Source organism: Pectinophora gossypiella, chromosome 21, assembly GCF_024362695.1.
Source record: "Pectinophora gossypiella chromosome 21, ilPecGoss1.1, whole genome shotgun sequence".
Taxonomy (NCBI): domain Eukaryota; kingdom Metazoa; phylum Arthropoda; class Insecta; order Lepidoptera; family Gelechiidae; genus Pectinophora; species Pectinophora gossypiella.
In genome coordinates, this window is record NC_065424.1 from 11,633,096 (window position 1) to 11,653,226 (window position 20,131).

The following is a 20,131-nucleotide window of genomic DNA, read 5'->3' on the forward strand; positions in this document are numbered from 1 at the left end:
TTCTAGGGAAGACCTCACTTATTAAAGTCAAGTATGTATACAGGTCCACATTATCAAATGCTCCATCCATGAACACTTTTTGTTAGTCATTAGAGCGAGGCACCGGTGCGTGAGATTCACAGCACGCTACTGAAAGTGCCTATTTGCATGTCTCAATGAACACAGTAAGGCGTTTGATTAGATAAATCATATTACTGTCGGGTTTTTGTAAGAAAATAGATTAATTAACAAGAATGTTGCGGGAGATAATTATTGTTAATCAAAAGATCAAGAATTAACACTTGCACATTTTTATTTTGTACAAAGAAGTCGGCAGTTATTACTTTCCTTTTATTACTGTTTATGTATTTCGAATTTAAATTTTACAACTTTGATCTTAACAATTAAAAACAGTACTTAAAGTTTATGTTGCAACAAAACGGTTATTACAACCAAACCGCCAACAAAAGGAACGCGATATCCATGCAATTTTCAAATTACGATAGCAGAAACGTCAAACCGACAAAGAAATTAAGAAAATAAAAACGAACAATTAAGTAGCAGAAACCAATTTAACAGGAAAACAAAAACAAGAATTCCGAAACCGCAAGATCTTCGTGCACACGCGGTGGCCAAACGGAGAAAGCATTACCACTGATCAATAATCAGACATAAGTTTCATCTGCTAATGCTATATAATAATCTAATCAAGAGACCGCGTGCTGTTTCTAAATTAATTAGTGCAAGGAAGACAGGCGGGGCCGGACAATTTGCTAGTTAAATTGTCCGTGATGCGGTTACTCGATGTGTAGGAATAAATGAGGTGCTTGAGGAAAAACTGTGATCGATCGCTCTGGTGCAGATAAGGATTGAAAAATGCTTGTTGCTCGTGAGTTTATTGGGGCAAAAAAATAGGTGATTGATTATTAAGGGTGTGAAAAAGGCGATTAGTGTTGACAGCACATACTAATAGTCATGTGAATATTAACTACTCACATGTCGACTAAGCTGTTAAATACTCAAACATAAAGAACATCATACATAGGTACTTATTGCTGATGAGAAATTTCTTCCAGATAACCTATAAGGATAGGTCAATATGCAATTGGTTGTTGAAATATAGAATGCAGTTAATCCATGTATGGGTTTTTGTGGAGCTATACTGAGAGTATGTAGGTACAATGTAAGTGTCCATTGCAAAATTCCCATCCATTATAATTGATTTTTTTTTTTAATCTGCCAGCCTCATTTAAAAAATCCCGTATACTTTAAACCTTATAACTGTAACGTTAAGAAAACGTCAAAATGTATTTCACTCGTGATTTTTACTGTAACTATCAATTTCGATCTCATTCATGAACTACCTAACACAAAAAAACAATATGATAATTCTGTATAAGAAAAACTTAATTAACACTATCTCAAATCATATTATGACTATCGGTGTATCGGTACATCTTTATTAACTAACAATATTTAGAACACTCTTTCTCCAGTATCAATATAGTTAACAATTATAGACCTTGATGTCTGTAATTTTAAGAGCTATTCAAATTGATATTTAGTAACAAACTTTGTACTTTTACCTTACTTAGGAATGAAATTTTCAATTATGAACGTTCCTGCTGATAATTTTAAGAGCTATCCAAATTGTTATTTACTGCCAAACTTTTAGCATCACTAGTGAATGTTCAATTATGAACCTTGCTGCTGATAATTTCAAGAGCGATCCAGATGCATGTTCAGTATGAAATAGTGCCTCGTCATAATCGTCTGAACCCGTGGCATTAAGATCTATTCCAAGAGGTGAACTTTACACGGAATGCCGACTTGATCTATTATTGCAATCTGCCGCTTTCGATCTACTACGTCGCTTTATTTTGGTTGGATATGGCGCCTGCGTTTTCCTAACGGGTAAAGACTGATATTTTGAATGCAAGACACACAAACTCATTTATATTTTATAAGCAATTAGAAGACTACTCTTCTTCTCAGGCCATGGGCCATGTCAGGCCTTTGGCGGCTCGATAATAACCCTGACACCAGGGTTGATGGGGTTGGAAATCCACCTCACAACCCACACGATAGAAGAAGAAGAAGACTACTTGCCGCCTCTTTTGATACAATGTCGTTACATGGATATAAGTAAAGTAAGTAAAATGTTTGTTTTTCATAAGGATACAAAAAATATTGGTACAATAAAAACCCCACACAACCACTTCCTCGGTTTGTCTGTGGGAGTGAAGTTCGCTTAAAATTATTATGTTTTAAAAAACTTACAGTTAACTTAAAGCTGAGAGATCTTTTGCATAAGATGTTTAAATAAAGATTCACTGTTTTTTTTTATATGATTGACTGTAGGTGATAGGTGCTAAGCCTATAGCTTATATAAGAGTAGTCACCAAGAAGGCTGTTTATCTGTACATGCGGAGTGGATAAAGTAAACGCGATCTATCCCGTCAATTCCCGTCTAATACAAAGTTAACAATTGTTCAGTCAAGATAGAAACCATCGTTTGACATGAAGACTTTATGACTAGGTTTGCATATGACGACATCACCATTCACACACGCAAGCATATCGCTCGTGTTTTAAATCCTAAATGGGCTGAGCACAGGCAATGTAAATGCAATTCTAAACTGACTTAAAATTAAAAATAAATACCCGGGCTTTCTCTGGAAAATATCACATTTAACCCAATTTCGCCTTCATTAGAATTTTTAAAAGCATTCAAAGACATAAGCACCAAAATGAATGACATTTTAAGCTTGTATGGAGTCAAAGAAATGAGGCCGTTCTTAAAATATGCAATAAACATTCTTGAAGGATTAATGATACAGTCGCTAAAACTGGTCCAGTTATTTTGGAGTACACTTATTTATGAAAAATGCTTGGTCCCAAATTTTTGCGTCAAAAATTTAATTCTTCAAATAATTTCATTTAACCCTAAGAAAATCCACTTAAATTACTTAATTAAAATCAGGATGTACTTTAAAGAAATCCATTACAACTACTCAGTAACTTGAGCAAATATTTAGCGGAGACAGACAAAAATAAGATGTTACTAATATCTCTATTAATTCACAAAATACATCAACAATCTGAGCCAAAACAAAGTAATCGCCTACCATACCAAAATATCCTTGCTAAGTTATCTGTAAAAATTCTAAGAATGTCAAATGTCAAACTTACAGGAGCCTCAAAATTCTAACCTTCGAAAATTGGCAAACAAAATCTACAAAGTGATCTGTCAAATTTACTAATACCTGACATCATCTTCCGTGTGTAAACGTATAATAATGATGCTAATAGCTTATAATCATATAACTATGCAAATCTTCAATAACACATTAATATTAATCATTATCAAAAATACTACATTCATTCACCAAGATGATTATAGTTTTTACGCGTCAATGTTTGATTAAACTTTAGATTGAATTCCTTTTGAAGAAGATGCTGTCAATACTAATTAGAATATTGACGTACAGCTTAAGGTCCTAAGGATCCCTTGTTTTGTATTAACTAATTTTGCAATTAACTATTGTGTATTACAAGCTACGCTGTTCCAATTTAGACAGATGGGCAAACTTAATTTACCCAACCGAAAATCAACCCAAGACCTTTACCTTGATGGTCAAGGTGTCCCATCACACCATATTGATAATAATACTTCCACAGACAGTTGCTATGAGATCATTCATAAAAACACGATCAACATAGAACCAGTACGCCTCGATTCATAAATAAGCAATTGACAAACACAACAAGATTATGATCAGCCTACACACATCCTACAGTTCGAAATGTTTATGCTTCTATTAAACATTGCGAAGGTCAAATAAGGTATGACTTAAACTGACCAAAGTGACCGAGTGACCAGTTTTAAGATGAAGCCCATAGCAGTAAAACATATTCAACATAAACAATTCTTCTATGATGAACTGAATTCTTCTTATATCGTGCGGGTTGTGAGGTGGAGTACCAACCTCATCAACCCTGGTGTCAGGGTTACTATTGAGCCGCCAAACTGGACATGGCTCATGTAAGGACTACTTACTTAAATCAGTAAGTAATAACCGGGACCAACGGCTTAACATGCCTACCGAAGCACGGATCATCTTACTTTCAGGTAATCAGCCTGTAATGTCCTAACCAAACTAGGGACCACAAAGTATCTTTTGTGATATGTCCCCACCGGGAATCGAACGCCATTCCTAACTACTTAAGATCTGTGCATTAATATCAACCATAAAATCATACTGTTTAAACATACTATATCCAACACTAACAACATATGAAATCCATTCACATTCGCAGTAACTTTGAAGCTGTCAGCAGTAGTCACATTGCCGCGAGGTTTATCAACAGATCTACGTGACGTCACCAAGGCTGCGTTGGCGCATACAACTCGTCCGCTCGTGCGCGATTCGTGTGTTTTATAATTTTCTAGAATAGACATAGAATAAAAATAACTACGTGTAGAAGGGACATTCTCCGCCCGCACCGATACAAGCTTAGATTAAACCAGTTGTGGATTAAATTAGTCTACTTAAAAAAGTAAGAGAGCGCACGTGGTATGACTGTCTCGCTCGCTCGCGCACAAGGAGATGAAGATGTCCTTAGAAAAGGTTTAGTACGATCTACTCTGAACCGTCATACGTCTATAAAACGATTGATAAATGTAAAGAAAGCAAGAGAAGTGTGCCAGGATCGAATCCAATCGAATCGAATCCATATCATATCCCCATTTAAACGCGGTAAGAACCCGTTATTATGTGTTTTAATTATGATAATAACCGCGTAAACTTAAAACAATGAATCGAATCCAAATGGAATTCCATAGTCTCTGCTTATCCTTATAGCGGGAAACAGGCGTGAGTTAGTGAGGCTAAAATCAAATCGGAACAACCGAAAACCTCTTCAGTATCAACAATAACATACTCAGTGTTCGTAAATTCAAAGAGGTTACAAATCACGGACAGAAATACAAAAGTACTCGAACAACTCTCTCTAAATCTACTTGGGAGATTAATGTACCTCATCCATATACAGATTGCGCTGTAAAAGGCACGCTCAAGTTAGATGCGATTGAAATAGCTTCGGCTAAATGAAGTGGACTTATCCTTTAAGATGAACAAGACTTGAGTACTTGAGTAAGATTCGTTGCTTACGATAGCGTTGTATTTGATTTTTGATCAAAAGATGTGTTTTGTAAAGTAGTAGTTGTTCGGTTCTTCTAGTGAACTGTATGTTGATGATGATAGTGAGAGGTCGAGGGTTATTCTTCCAATCAAGTGCTACTTATGGTGCCCGCAACAGTAGTCAATGAGGTACATTAAGATGGCCGGTTGAGTAGTTGAGTGAGATTCGATGTTGTTTTTGATAGCTAAGTTATATATTTTGATGTCTCTTAAATAAAAGAGACGGCGAACGTCGTATTTACTAAAGTAGTAGTCAAAGAATGAGATACAAAGATAAGTAAAAAGTAGGTAGTAACTGTAACAGAGACGCCCCTTTTAAGTTGAAGAAGATCGAAGCCAGATTTAGCAACGGTATTGAATTCGGATTGAAGAAGTTGGATTATGGCGCTCTTTGAGTGACACTGAATCACAGTAGAATAGGTAGATTTTTGTACAACGTCAAAATCGAGATCTTAAGGTGTTTGGTACATTCTCAGTTTTCTTTATTTGCACTAGTAGTGAATGCCACTCGACCGAACAAATAACAAAATATTAACACAAAAGAACGTTGGGGAAAAACAATCGTACTAGAAAAACAGTACTCACGCATCAAACAATTTGAAAATAAGTACAGGTTGTAGTTAATAAACCAAAATTTCGATACCATATCAAATACGTAGAAAGGTAGCGATCAAAAAAAGCAGCAGAACCAAACTAATAGTAGATAATAACTCACTGACGGTTGCATATACCTCTAAAGCAATTACTATTATCTTCTATGATTGCTGGTTATTAGTAAGCGATTATTTACAACTGACAAGATAAATAATGTCCATATAAGTATGCGATAAAATAAAACTTAGAATGCGACATGTTGAAGTCAAGTAAAGGTTCGTATAGTTTGTAACATAGTTGATTGAGCTATTATTGAATATCGGGACAGTAACTTGCAACTACAGCATATAAGATTCATCATAATTTCTTGGCGAAGACTTTCAAGTATGAATTAGGAATATTTAATTGAGATAAACCTACAAGATTTAGAATAAGATTTAATTGTATCATGTTTACAACAATAAAAAAAGTAAATGTTTAAAATATTCTTAGGTAGGTATATTATAGGAGAGATCATGTCATACTTTTTTTGGATAGATTTTAAAAATAAATAGGTAAGGCTCGTAAATGTCCATAATTAAATGATGAATTCTTCTCTTCAAACTACTGATCATCATTGTAATTATTCCAGTTAGACTGATAATGGCTAGTTAGAAAAAAGCACTGTGTTAGAGCGCTAATAAAAATACCTTTACTTTTCTAGGGCCACTGGCTTCCATCTCGACGTGTCTGTAGTGCTCGGCCGATCTGTGCACTTCCCTGCCTCCTCTGGCCACATCTTCAGCCGAAGCCTTCTCCTCACCACGCGTCAATGTCGTCACTTTCCTTACGATCCTAGTTGTGATCCTTCTCTGTCCTTGCTCGTCTTTCTTCGAGATCTTCGTCGAGTCCAGCGAAGACCCGAGGATCTCGGTCGACAGCCGCTTGTTCGTGTGAATCGCCTGCAGCTCCGACACGCCGCGACCCCCGGCCGAAGTCGGCACGGCCAGGGCGCTCTCGCCGTCGTATTCGAAATGCGTCTGATTTCCATCATGGACGACTCGCCCGTTGTAACTCTCCTCCCGGTAGGAACCGGAGCGGTAGCTCGATGTTCGTTCCATTCCTGGGTAGTTCCCGTCATAGACCGTCTCGTGTTTCGTCAGACTATCCCTCAAGCTTCTGGGCACAGAAGCGAGGTTCAGACTAGTTGTGATCGGCGATCCGACGGGGGAGGGGGAGGACTTCTTTAAGCTCGACTTTCGGGGTTTGGAGTCGTCGCTCTCGAGTGTCCCTTGCACGAAGAGACGCTTGCTGCCGCCTTCTTTGACGAATCTATACATCGACATCTCGTTGGGCCTTTAAAGGCCGCGGTGCAGCATAATACACTCGACGCACTACGAGTAACACACTTATTCGTCACGGATTTGATACGCAAGATTACGCTGACGACTTTATAAATATGTAGAAAGAAAAAAACAATAATACAATGTGTGGGAACTAGAGATTGGAACAAAAGAAATTTGAAAGTGAGTTTAAGGCTCGAAGGTTCTATGAAATTAAAAGTGTCGGTATGCAAACAATGTTGGCGGATTAGGCGCGTTCTTGGTGCCTTATACGGAGCGCATGGGCGTCGTATATGGAGTGACCCTTCCGGCGGACGTCACACGTACAATATGTTGAGGAAACTGTCAAGTTGCTGGCTTAAAGTAACGATGTCCTTAAAGAAAATGCAACTAAAGATACTATTGAAGATAAATGAACAGAACACGAAGATGTAAATACATATACAGCTAAGAATAATGGCAAATGTGCAAAACATATTGTGAATAACCTTGACCTCGATGTTGTAAACACGTATATTAATAAAGAAATTTACATAATAGCAGATCAACTGGTTTATATGGGTGACGTCATCGTGGGTACAGACAAAACGTCATTTGCTTCCTATTGTAAGAGTGATCGTTTTAAACAGTCTTGTTTGCATATGCGGTTAGCTAAACTATGCTCTAGCAAATACAAAAGGGAAACAATATGAATGAATGGAAACCTATTTGGTAGTCAATTTGAATTATGAGCGCAATACTGTGAGTGATAAAAGTTAAATCAAAATTATTAAATCATTAATATAATAAATATTTATTTTAAGATCATCAAAATTATTCGACTCTCATTATGGGCAAGAACTAAAATATATCGTAAAATTACACTCCAATGTTATTTTCGTCAAAAAAACTTCAAATTCTTTAAATTAATTTCAACACTGGTTAAAATTGAGTCGTCGATTTTTAACAGAAAATTGAAACAAGCGTATCTATTGTAAGGTTTTGTAAACAAGACTCATCCGAATGTGATTTTTCAAAATGGCGTGTATGTAGTTTCCACTATAAAGAGGCGATATAATGAGATTTTAAATGAACAAAACCTAATTATTTAAAGAAGTCATCATCACCTGTTATTGATTCTTTATTACATCATCATTATTTCATTGTTTGAAGTCACGGACCGTGAAATAACAATTGTAACAGCAACATCTTTTTTAGTTGCATAGTTCTACCCATTTTTATCTATATTATCTTTGGCAATTTTGCTCAATTTTGGCTTGAAACAAAGGGAACGTATAGGTTTGCTTAGCGATGACTAAGAGGCAAAGCATCGGTGCTAATTGTACCTGAGGCCTCATTCAAGTAGGCGCCTGCGCTTACGTAATACTGTGCAGTAACTTAGCCTTACTCGAAGGTATCGGCTGTGGTTTTAAAGGAATTCAAATAATGTGTGGTGGTGTTCTAAAGATAATTTGGAAAGGAGAAGTCTATTCCAGATAGACTAGCTCATGTAAACAGAGAAAACTCATCTAAACGCAAGCTGTGAACCACATTTGACATAGAAGTCCTAAGTATCTTTTAACTGTATGGTAACGGCTTACTAGTACATTGCCCATACGGATAATCTATACACATTTTTATGTTTGTTTGAAGTTCCAAGGTAAATCAAGATGTACTTTTAATATTTCTTCAATACTGCGAAAAGAAGCGCAAAGTGCACGATGATGCCTGGCTCCAGGTTTTGGAATCGCGCGGAGAGATGAAAGCGTTTAACTTCATCCACCACAACATTTTCCTGCCGCTTCCTAACGTTATTTACTTATCGATATTTTTCATAATTTTTTCCTATGCCAATAGATAATGCATTCAAATATTGTGTGGGTGATTCTACTTATTTTTTTGCGGGGGATGTCGTAACTCAATGGTTCCGCCCACTGTAAACCTTGACTCCTTATATGGACCACCTTGTAATCGACGGTACAATTTTAATAGGGCGTTCGGAATCTTGTTCACCATTCATGCTTGGAAAAAAATTGAATTTATAGGAAGGTCAGATTTAAAAAGATTGTAAGATATGATTGAGTAGTCAAACAAATTGGAGAGAATGTTACTCTTGTTCTGATTGAGATTAGAAATTTGGTAACAAAAGAATTCACCAAAGAGATTGATAAAGGTAAAAGTAATAACGCCGACTGACAAGAAGTTCTATTTAATAACATTATAGACAATCATTTTTCTGGACATGATTTTCTAAACAATGCTGATATTTGTCTTTTTAATTAAATTTCGAAAGTTACAATGATTTAATAAAAGAAGCTAAGAAGGAAACTCCACTTAAACAGGGTTATAAATTTAAACAAATCTCCAATAAGTATGTGACATACTAAAATTCCATTCTTTGTGGGTCATGATCAACAGGTGGCCTTTGCAGCCCATATACGCCTACTCCCCATAACAGACACCATAAGAGTAACAATAGTAAACTTACATAATATTTTGAGATTATCTTGAGATTTATTATCTTGAGATTATTTATTTATCTCTAATACTGATAAATCCATTCATTGCCATACACCCTTTTTGTTAATTTTATCTCTCTCATTTATTCAAATTGCTAATCCTGTAGTCAATTACTCTCAGTTACAACAAAATCCTTGTAAATGGTTGTATATTTTTATACTTGTACGGAAGAACATTGAGTCCCATAATACAGATTCACTCTAGTTTGGGAATTCAGTCAGAGGACTTTACCTTGTGAAAAATTGAATCAGCCACACATTGTCTAATACTTATTTAAGTTGTAGCTACCTGTATTAGGCTAATTGAAATAAATTTTAATTTGAATCCACCCGATCAAACTGTATTGTATTGGTTAGAGCGAATGTCATAAGAACACTTAACTTGTTGTCTCTTTTAGTATTCATTATAACAGAGCATACAATTATAATTGTCATGTTAGACTGCAAAATTATCCTTAAAATCGTAAGCTTAGGCCTTTTAAAATGCAATACCTCTATTGTCAACATTTTGTGTTTGGAATTCCTAATCTTTCGAGGTTAATCGATTTTCATTTGTGAATGTGCAGAATGACAAGCAGCACTATAAATATTTGTTTTACTATCTTTAATAGTCTAGTAATTTTCTTCCTTGCGTATTTCTAGATTTGCGTAGCCTTGTTCGGAGAAAGCGTGACTTATATAGTACGGGTTCGAATCCTGCCTCGGGCTCTAAGCAACTTCTTCTTCTAATCGTGTCGATGACAAACCAAATAGCATCGGCCCAGAACTTGGCAACACGTATGGCGCTATCTGCAGCGGTCATCAGATCCTCCTGGGTGGAGGTGTTTGGGCACGCAGGACCGACGTAAGATGTTCCATCGTTTGGATAACAGTGCCGCACCTGCACTTTTAAGTCCGAGCCATCCGAGAAACCCCACCTGAACTAATTGTTCTTACTTCGGCCCACCTGAGTCCGAAGTCTATTAGAGGCTAAGCTACTGAATTCGACTTTATGGATGTGAATTCATGTTTGGATCATCATCATCATTGGCCTTCACATCTTTATCAGATGATTCAAACAGCGTTTCAGCGTTTCGTTTGGATCATAGACAATTATTAATATCACGTCGTTTCCAGGATTTGTGCCCGGTTAATGGCAATAGGCTCTCTCCTAATTACCTGTACAGGGTGTTAGTGAATTTCCCGTCGGAAAATTCATGAAAATTTTATTGTTTTTTTTTTTATTATTATTTTCAGTTACATACTTTTGCGACGGAGAAAATTTAACTTGATAGTTTAGAATCATGGTCTGATTCATCGCTCAAAGTTTTCGTTACGATGTCACTAACACCCTGTATTATGTTGTTGTATTTCTAGAATGCTTTACATCTGCAAACCTTAACTCTTCGATCACAAATAAAAGTATCCATTACTATTCCAGTCTATCGCTTAATTTCTCAGTTTTAACTGTCTAGACGGTTTCGTGATGCCAAATCGTGACGGCTTAAGTCGTGCTTAGCAGTTTTATATATCTGTACCTAGTAATTCTTTAAGTTCCTGTGTTCTTAGACGTGACCTAGTGGTATTACACGCATGTTAAGAATATCTAGACTAAATTTTTAGATCTGTTTCGATCCATTCTTTGTCTCAGATACAAAGAAAATCTTTGTATAAGTTTTTAGGTCGATTTTCCATCGAATTAAACGAGTGTCAAACTTCATGGGATGACTTCGCATACTGCCTATGTTTTTTTGACGTGGCTAATTGTGATTTGCCGCAAATGGTTAACTACTTGGCCGGACAAATGGGGAGCGCTGAGGGCTCTTACCCGGTACAAAATTTAAGAGCCTCGAACGCGAGCCCCGGCGCAGGGCGTCGGCTGAGAGCACATATTATCCCGCATCCATGTTTTTAATGACTGATTCTTGGTAGTGGTTGCCTGGAAGAAATTGCTTCAGAGCATCAAGGCCGCTCGTTTGTACTGTTGCTAAATGTATGTTTTGTTTGTATGCAATAAAGGATATTTGATTTGATATTATCTAGCAGAGAGTATAATTATTATTAAAGCTTTGTATTTTAAATTAAACTGCTACCAGTACTTATTAATGCTATGAGGCACATGTCTACTACATGGTAACTGTTACTGCCATAAGACCCTAATCTTCCAATAAAAGCCTACGAACTGGTGAAGTTCAAATGATATCGTCACTGGAAAGGCAAAATTACGTAAGCGCCAAAATAGGTATTTTGGGTTTTTTATATATTCGGAATCAGCGTTTCATTCTGCGTCGATCTGTCTGGGTAGCATTGCGATACGAGCACTTTTTTGGCGCTTACGTAAATTTAAAAATAGTTGACTTTTTTCAATTCCAGTTTCTTAAACGACAAGATTTTGGTGTTTTTTTCGTGACTGGTGTATAAGTAATATTGTGGTCCTATATAATAACTACATATTAACTTTAAGTACATTTGGTTTTCTATAGTTTAAAAAGTATCATTTTATTAGTAATTTTGGACTACTGAAAATAAAAAATAGACTATGTATAAGTCATTTTTATTTACAGCTTTTAAAATAAGTAAGGCGTATAAGAAAAAAATGTCTTAGCATGTTTATGCAGTGAATGGCGAATAAGTAATTTTGACTTACAGTATTTAGAATAAGTAAGGCGTGTACGTAAATTTGCCTTCGCATTTTTATGCTGTTATTAAGCAAGTTTGTGGGCTAGCAGTAAGTTTCCCAGGAAGTTATTTTTTAACAATAGATCTAAAAGTAAAACTATTTTAGAATTGATTTTATAATTTATTAGCGACCCGGCTTCGCTCGGATGCAATGCTGAGGAAAAATGAAATTATTTACGACACCACATTAAAATCCTCAAAAATAACAGTATTTCAACACTATTTATTGGATGTTACATACCTATAAACTTTCCTCTTGAATCACTCTATCTACTAAAGAAAATTGCATCAAAATCCGTTGCGCAATATTAAAGATTTAAGCGTACATAGGGATATAGGGACAGAAAAAGCGACTTTGTTATACTTTTTGAGTTCTGTCGTTTGCATATTTAGCGCCAATTTTGAATTGAGAACTCAAAATTCAAATTTGTTGGAATTTCGAATATCAAAACAATTGAAAGCATTAGGATTAATGCAATTGTTTAGTCACAGCGTTGGTTTGAATCTGTCAGGTCACGTCCGAAAATGAATCTTACAAAGAAAAATTTTCTATAACTTTCGAAGACTTTCGACTTCAGTGTTTCAAACAGTTAAAATCTCTATTCCACGATGAAGTGCCATGTCTGCGAACCATCGAACGCTGGTATTTAGAATTCGAGCGTGGACATCCGCCTTCACTGAAGATAATATCGTTGCTGTGAGACAACTAATCCTCAAAAATCGTCATGTGACATACCGAGAATAGAGGCGTTATTGGGCATTTCAGGGACAACCATTTAAACGATATTGCATGAGGCACTTGGTGTGAGAAAACTAGTTTGCCGTTGCATCCCGCATTTTCTGACGATCATAAGGTAGCCCGCGTCAGATGGTGTAATAAAACTCTTCAGAGGTTCAACCGAGGAGAGTCAAATCACGTGTACGACATCATCAGTGGTGACGAATCTTGGATTTATGCTATTATCCTGATTCCAAACAACAATCCACAGTTTGGGTCTTCCAAAACGAGTCAAAGCCGACTAAAGTTGTTCGCTCTCGAAGCACTTCAAAGAAGATGGTGGCTACCTTCGTGGAGAAAATCGGTCATGTTGCGATAATTGCACTTGAAGATCGTAGGACGGTTAATGCAGATTGGTATACCACAATTTGTTTACCACAAATCATCGCCGAACTTCGAAAATATAACCCAAAGCGACGCATGATGATGCGCAGGAGTGCAGGATGCTGTACCATGACAACGCAAGCTCACACACCGCTCGTCAAACGATTATTTGAAGCAGGAAAACGTAGAAATTCTTGACCATCCTCCATACAGTCCTGACCTAAGCTCCAATGATTTCTTTACATTTCCTAAAATTAAAAAAGAAACTCTTCGCGGTCAATGGTTCCAGTGGGGTGAAGAAGCGGCCAACGCTTTCAAGTCAGCCATTTTGAACACCTCTACTTTGGAGTGGAATAAATGTTAAATAATACCTGGTTCGAGCGAATGGAAAAGTATATTAAACTTCGTGGTAAATACTCTTAAAAACAATAAGGGGAATTATTGAGGAATTAAAAAGACTTGACCCTTTCAGAGACTTGACTCGACTTAGAGCCACGTATGCTTGTCCTAATTCAAACAATTTTGAGCCCAAATATACTACTGCATGGTCGACTGTGCTGCCCTGCATATGTTATGTTATGTTAGTGGGCTCTGTTTTCCGCATTTAGACTCTAAGGTGGCCCATTATGCGTGTAATTGTTGACTACGTAAGCCAACCTATCTCCTTCCAGAAGCTCAGAAGCCTCCTGGGGATTTCACAGGCTTCGCGGAGCGACCCCACCCAGCGATCCACTGTGCTGCCCTGCATATTATGGATGGTGGATGACAATGACAAAATTAAGGGCAACATCCTTCTTTCAGTCATTTTGTAATATCGTCCATCTTGGATTTGAAATTTTGACATAATGACAGTATTCTACTAGTGTAGTCCTATCTTTGATACCCATATTGAGGGGGTTGTGGAAAAATATGTACCTAGTCCGCTATTTTGGAACGGCGGCCATCTTGGATTTTAAATTTTGACATAATCACAGTATTCTACTTGTGTAGCTATTTCATTTGATACCCATATTGAGGGGGTTTGGAAAAATATGTAATCCCCCATTATGTACCGGCTGCCATCTTAGATTTATAATGTTATTGATTTTATTATATTGTATTGACATCGGAATTAAAGGTGCGTACCAAATTTCAGATCAATCTGACAACAGGAAGGTACTTAAATTGCAATATCTAATTTTGATACAAATATACCGTACGGGTTTAGCTAAATAAAACCGTTTAACCCTTTCACGGACAGAGACCATGGGTCATTGGTGGTTCATAATAGGTAGTATGGCACCTTGGAATCGGAACGTCCGTATACGTTCTGTCTTTGAAAGTGTTAAAAAGAAACTTTTACAAACAGATAACGGGTTGTATAATATAGATGGCGCTATATAGATTTTCCTTCGTTTAATCTTGCTATTATTTATATTTTATGAAACTTTATTTCTGGCACTTCAGTATTTTAATAGCCATTTTTATAAATCAATTGAAGTAATAAGTAGTTTAAGGAGGTATTAAGAATAATTATTTGTCTCTTACGTCTTTTTACCCATGTAAGATATTACAAAAACTTACTTTAAAGAATTTTTGGTGAACTGACATAATCAATCAATCACTTTTTAGGCAATTTTTACATAATGAGAGCAGATGTGTAAAAGTCGTTACAGTAACTTTTACTCCGCTAACATTATAGTATTATTATATTTAAAGAAATATTGTCGTTCTCGTATGCATTGTCGTAAGAGCTGTAAGTAATTTTGCTTTACTGTAAACTGAAGTCATTTTTACGTAAGCGCCACTATATCCTAAAATAGCAATCCAACTGTTATGATATGTATTGCTGGACATAGACAATTAAAAAACAATGTAACCTTACTTTGACATCATCTAAATTGGATAATTGGGTAAAAAGTTATGATAAAAAAACGAAAAAATGAAACTTTAAACGGCTTTTTCTCGAAATGGCTTTTTGGCGCTTACGTAATTTTGCCTTTCCAGTGACGATATAAACAATTCGTGATAACCCATTAATTATCAAAATCCATTAAAAATAGTATGCCATCCAAATTGAGGATGAAATTAGCCATACATCAGACCAGCAACTTTACAATGACATCAACAATGAAATACTGAAATATGACTATCGGAAAACCGTTACGAGTCGCCGGCGAAAAAGTCGCGTATCAAATCCGGTAAATTAAAAAAAAAACACAATAACAAATAAACACACACACCACAGTTCGTTTTTTGAACAAATCACAGGTTAGTATGTTAGTCGTTTTATTTCGAGTTCGGTTCGTATTTCGTTATTTGAATTTTTGTTTGCGCGGCGCGTGCGTTCACATCGAGAGCTGGCAGGTGACTGGTGTTTTACTTTTTTAATCCGATGGCTGCGCGGGCGGCTCAACGGTAAGTTACCCGTGACGGTGTAGAAAAAAAAGTATTTCGTACGTGGGCAAACCGCCATTGACTATTTGCACTTGATGTTACCATAAAGGTAATGAAATTGCTAAATGTAGTCCTTATGCATATTTAATAAGACTTAGATAGCACATTTGATTTGAATTAGGACGTCAAAGCTTAGCTTTTAGCCTATTCATATTCATATCACGTAGATTCCAGAATTTGTCCCTGATTAATGGCAATACAATATTAATGGCACGACCTCTGTGGTCCAGTGGTTGAGCGTTGGGCTCACGATCCGGAAGTCCCGGGTTCGATTCCCGGTGGGGACATTACTGACTGATCACCAGATTGTCCGAAAGTAAGAGGATCCGTGCTTCGGAAGGCACGTTAAGCCGTTGGTCCCGGTTACTACTTACTGATCGTCGTTACATGAGCCATGTCAGGGGCCTTTGGCGGCTCAATAGTAACCCTGACACCAGGGGTGATGAGATTGGTACTCCACCTCACAACCCACACGATAGAAGAAGAAGAATGACAATAGGCTCGCCTCCTATCACATAGGACTTATACATAGCTAGCGAGGAGGGGGCGTACTATACACCTCTTCCTACCCCTTCAAGGATACAGGCGTGATGTTAAGAGACACGCTCTTGACGGTGTAATATTCTCCATGCTGCTCATTTAGGGAAAAATAGGGCAGTGGTTTCCCTCTTGCCTTCCGCCCCGCAGTACTCTGACGCGAGTGGGATGGCGCCCAGAGTAATCTATTTCAAAACCGTACTAGGACTCCTGTCCTCCGCCTCTGAATAGTACTGACAGTTGCTGCTGCCCTCTGTCAGGTTACAGTCCTTGTGACTTGCTTGATTTAATTAGTACGAGTATTATAAATGGATTTGCCCCGAGAAGTCAATCTAGGCTCATGATATTATGGTTGTCTGGAAGAACAGCTTTAAACAGTCATCATCATCAATTTAAGAGCCACGCTCTTGTCGGTGTAGCATTTTCCATTTCAGTCTATCAAAGGCCAATTCCTTGACTTCCCTATAAGACACGACGTTAACCTTTTCTTTAATCTGTTCCATGTAAGCTCTTCTTGGTCTTCCCCTTCCTCTCTTTCCTTCTAGCTTTCCTTCTATGATGTTTTTAATGAATTCGTCGTGTCTTATTAGGTGTCCAATCATCTTCTTCTTCTTTAAACAGTAAGGCCGCCAATTGCTGGTTCTCGCCCGGTACAAAAAAAACAACAGGCCTGGCAGTGCGCAAAACTCGACTCTTTTGGTGCAGTAAAAGTACCTATATTTGTATGACAAACTGTTTATTTTTGGAAAAAAACTTCATTAAATATTCATCTTTACTACCGAGTTTGGTTAAGGTTAAGGTTTGTTCAACACCAAACAACGCTGTATTAATTATGTCCTCAAGCAAATATAAAACACCATTAATGGTGATATGTTCTTTAAAACAAAACAGATTAACGTGATTCAACATAAAATGAATCAGAATTTGTACGGAAGAAGTTCAAAAATGAATAAGCGTTTTAATTTTAGGTTTACAAGCGAATTCATATTGCAAGAATTCTTTGTTTCATACTGTTTTCCACGACATAGGTAAAGCAACAGAAAAAGCTGGGATAATATCATGTATGGGACATACCTAATAGTCTACCATTTATGGTCAGTCACATCTCTAGCGCGAGCAAGCCAACGCGTCTCAATGTTTGGATCTTGTAATTTAATTAATATCCTAAGTAATACAGTTCATTCAATTGTTTGTGTGGGGTTTTATTGAAATTACCAGCGCTCCCTACAATCAAACATATACATAAGCTTACGACTATATCCCAATTGGGGTAGGCAGATGCACAACCATCGCAAGATGAACTAAGTATCCACAACTCACCGAGCTTTCTGTTAGACCAACGTGATATGTCGTATCGCCATCTATAATAGTCGAACCAAGAGGGATTTTCCAGGATAATAAAAACCATCCTACGTTTTTCACCAGGTCTCAAACTGACTCCATACCAAAATTCATCTACAGCGATTCAGCGGTTTAAGCATCAAAAGGTGGATTTATCTACCTATTACATTTCACAGTTTATTCTTTAGACATATTCCTTTCGAAGACAGATCTCTACAATACAAGGAATAAAAATAAATTCCTAATCAAAATTAAAATTAGATTAAGTAAATTAAATTCATCTTTTTGGGGTTATTATGTACGTATACGTTTTTACAATAAAATACCAGATAATATTTTGAATTTGTAAGAAAATAAATTTAAATGCATGCTTACTTTATGTAAAAAAGCTTATTATAAGATTAATGATTACCTAAATGATCAAAATGTCTAGTATTAAATGTGTTCCTCTAGTTATTAAATTACTCGTAACGTATACCATTGATTTACAAGATGTGTTGCTGTTGCAGTTTCTTGCGAAATGACGTAAATTCAAAATGCAAAAATGTTACATTGATCTTCAACAAGTTTATCCATGATTCTGATTTTCTGATCTCTACAACAAATATAAGATAATAGACAATATATAATTGAATAGCGGAACACATCGATAACATTGCAAATTACATGTAAAGCAACATCCCACACCCCACAGCTGGGCATACTTAAGGAAACCTCGGTACAAATACGTCAAAGTCAATCCCACATGTCAAGTTGAAATAATAAAGGCACATTTTTTATTATTTAATTAACTCTATACATTATAAATATTAAGTATAGTCATGATGTAGTATTCGTAACGCGTGGGATGTTAAAATGGCAGCATTTATAGATATAACACCTTTTTTTAACGTGCCATAGATGGCATTAACTACTTGGCCGGAAGATAAAACACTTATAGGTACAATTAAAGAGCAAAAGTTCAGTCACTGAACCCCGCGAATTATTTGTAAACAGTGGTGAAATTATGAACCATTAGTTGTCATAATCATAAAATTTGTGTTTTTGTACGTGTTTTTGGTATATTACAGAAACGACATGTAACCAGGTCTTAAGTGCGACCAGTTAATTTATTGCTTTGAAGAAACTGATTGGACTTTTGCACGTTATCGTAAGATAAAACATAAATCCACAACATATGTGTTGAGGATACACACACACATACACATATGAGCATTTTCAAAAATAAGTGTACCTCCCATTTTCACGTTGTCCCTTGTGTTTGAAGTCTAATAACTAGTAAAATTTACTTCTAGCTAATTATTTTAATTATTGAGATACATTAAATATATTCTAAACTAATTAAATTCTAACAAAATTTTCATGGTTATGAGGAATTATTTAAATAAAATGTAAATTTTTATCACTAAGTACTAGATTTTGCCGTGTCCCCCACTCAAACTGATAAATGTTTGAAGAGATTCTTAAAACTTTTTGTACTAGGGTATCATTTGATGTTTGGTATTGGTTGAAGTTTTCTAAAGGTTCTCTCATTTCCAGTAGTTTATAATTTAAATCTTGTGCTTATTTAAATATAGTTAAATTTTTTCAAAAGTCTTAAAAAGTGTACCGACCGGACATGTCGGGTTTGTCACGACTAAAACTACCTATTGAAATTATTTACGGTAGCTATTTTCGTTTTAAAATGGCAAAATTATCCTTAATTTACCGGTCGCCATTTAAAAAAAGACTAGTGACAAAATATATTTCGTGACACGAGACGTGTTTTCTGGTATTCCACAGCCGTCAAAATTTTATCTGTCGGGTTTGAGACGATATAAAATCAGATTCAGGTGAGTTTTATTTTATTAATTTATTCAGAAGATGAACTATATTATAATGCAAAATTATTTACATTTGGTGACAAGACTAGTTATTTTTTTTCCTTTTAAATATCGGTTTGAATACAAAATGGGAACAGAGCGTCACGTCAGTTTTGCGACATTTTTCCCTGTGACCTACAGGCTGACTAGTAAAGTCGCAAAACCGACACTATAAAGCTGAGACTACATACCTACTGAAAAGGTTTAAATTTTTAGGCTTAACAATGCCACTAACTAGTGCAGAACGGTCTCGGAGATATAGAGAAAAATTTAAAAAAGAAAATCCCGAGAAATTAAACGCCCAAAGGTTAAAAAAATTACAAAGAATAAAATCGAAGAAGAAAAAAATATCTGAAATGAATGAAGAAGAAGCTGAAAAAAGAAGACAAGTTTGTTATTTGTTAAACTAAGTAATCTTGATTTTCAAAAAGACTGTTCCCATTAAGAATTGATAATTATTTGGTTAAAAACTTAAAATTTGTGTAAGTATATCTTTTATTTTATTCACTTACATTTTTGGGTTCGGTTTTCTCCTGTGTGAGCCCACCCTTAGAAAAATTCGTATGTCAGTTTTGCGACAGTCCCTCATTTTGCGACG

General features: G+C 36.1%; 1 protein-coding gene across 18 annotated transcripts in view; it reads right to left on the reverse strand.

Annotated features, from left to right (window-relative positions):
- Positions 1–20,131, reverse strand: part of LOC126376453 (microtubule-actin cross-linking factor 1) — a 278,361-nt gene that overhangs the window by 162,200 nt on the left and 96,030 nt on the right. For 10 of the 18 annotated variants that reach the window (XM_050023765.1, XM_050023775.1, XM_050023768.1 and 7 more), the window contains exons 1-2: positions 15,580–15,716; positions 6,467–7,150 (exon numbers count right to left, since the gene is read on the reverse strand). The exons of 3 other annotated variants lie outside the window; for them this stretch is intronic. In XM_050023765.1, coding sequence (XP_049879722.1) covers positions 6,467–7,102 — 636 coding nt within the window. In that variant the 5' untranslated portion in view covers positions 7,103–7,150; positions 15,580–15,716. Of the gene's footprint in view, positions 1–6,466; positions 7,151–15,575; positions 15,717–20,131 lie in introns of those variants that run through there. 5 more of the 18 variants (XM_050023781.1, XM_050023780.1, XM_050023769.1 and 2 more) reach the window with 3 other exon arrangements.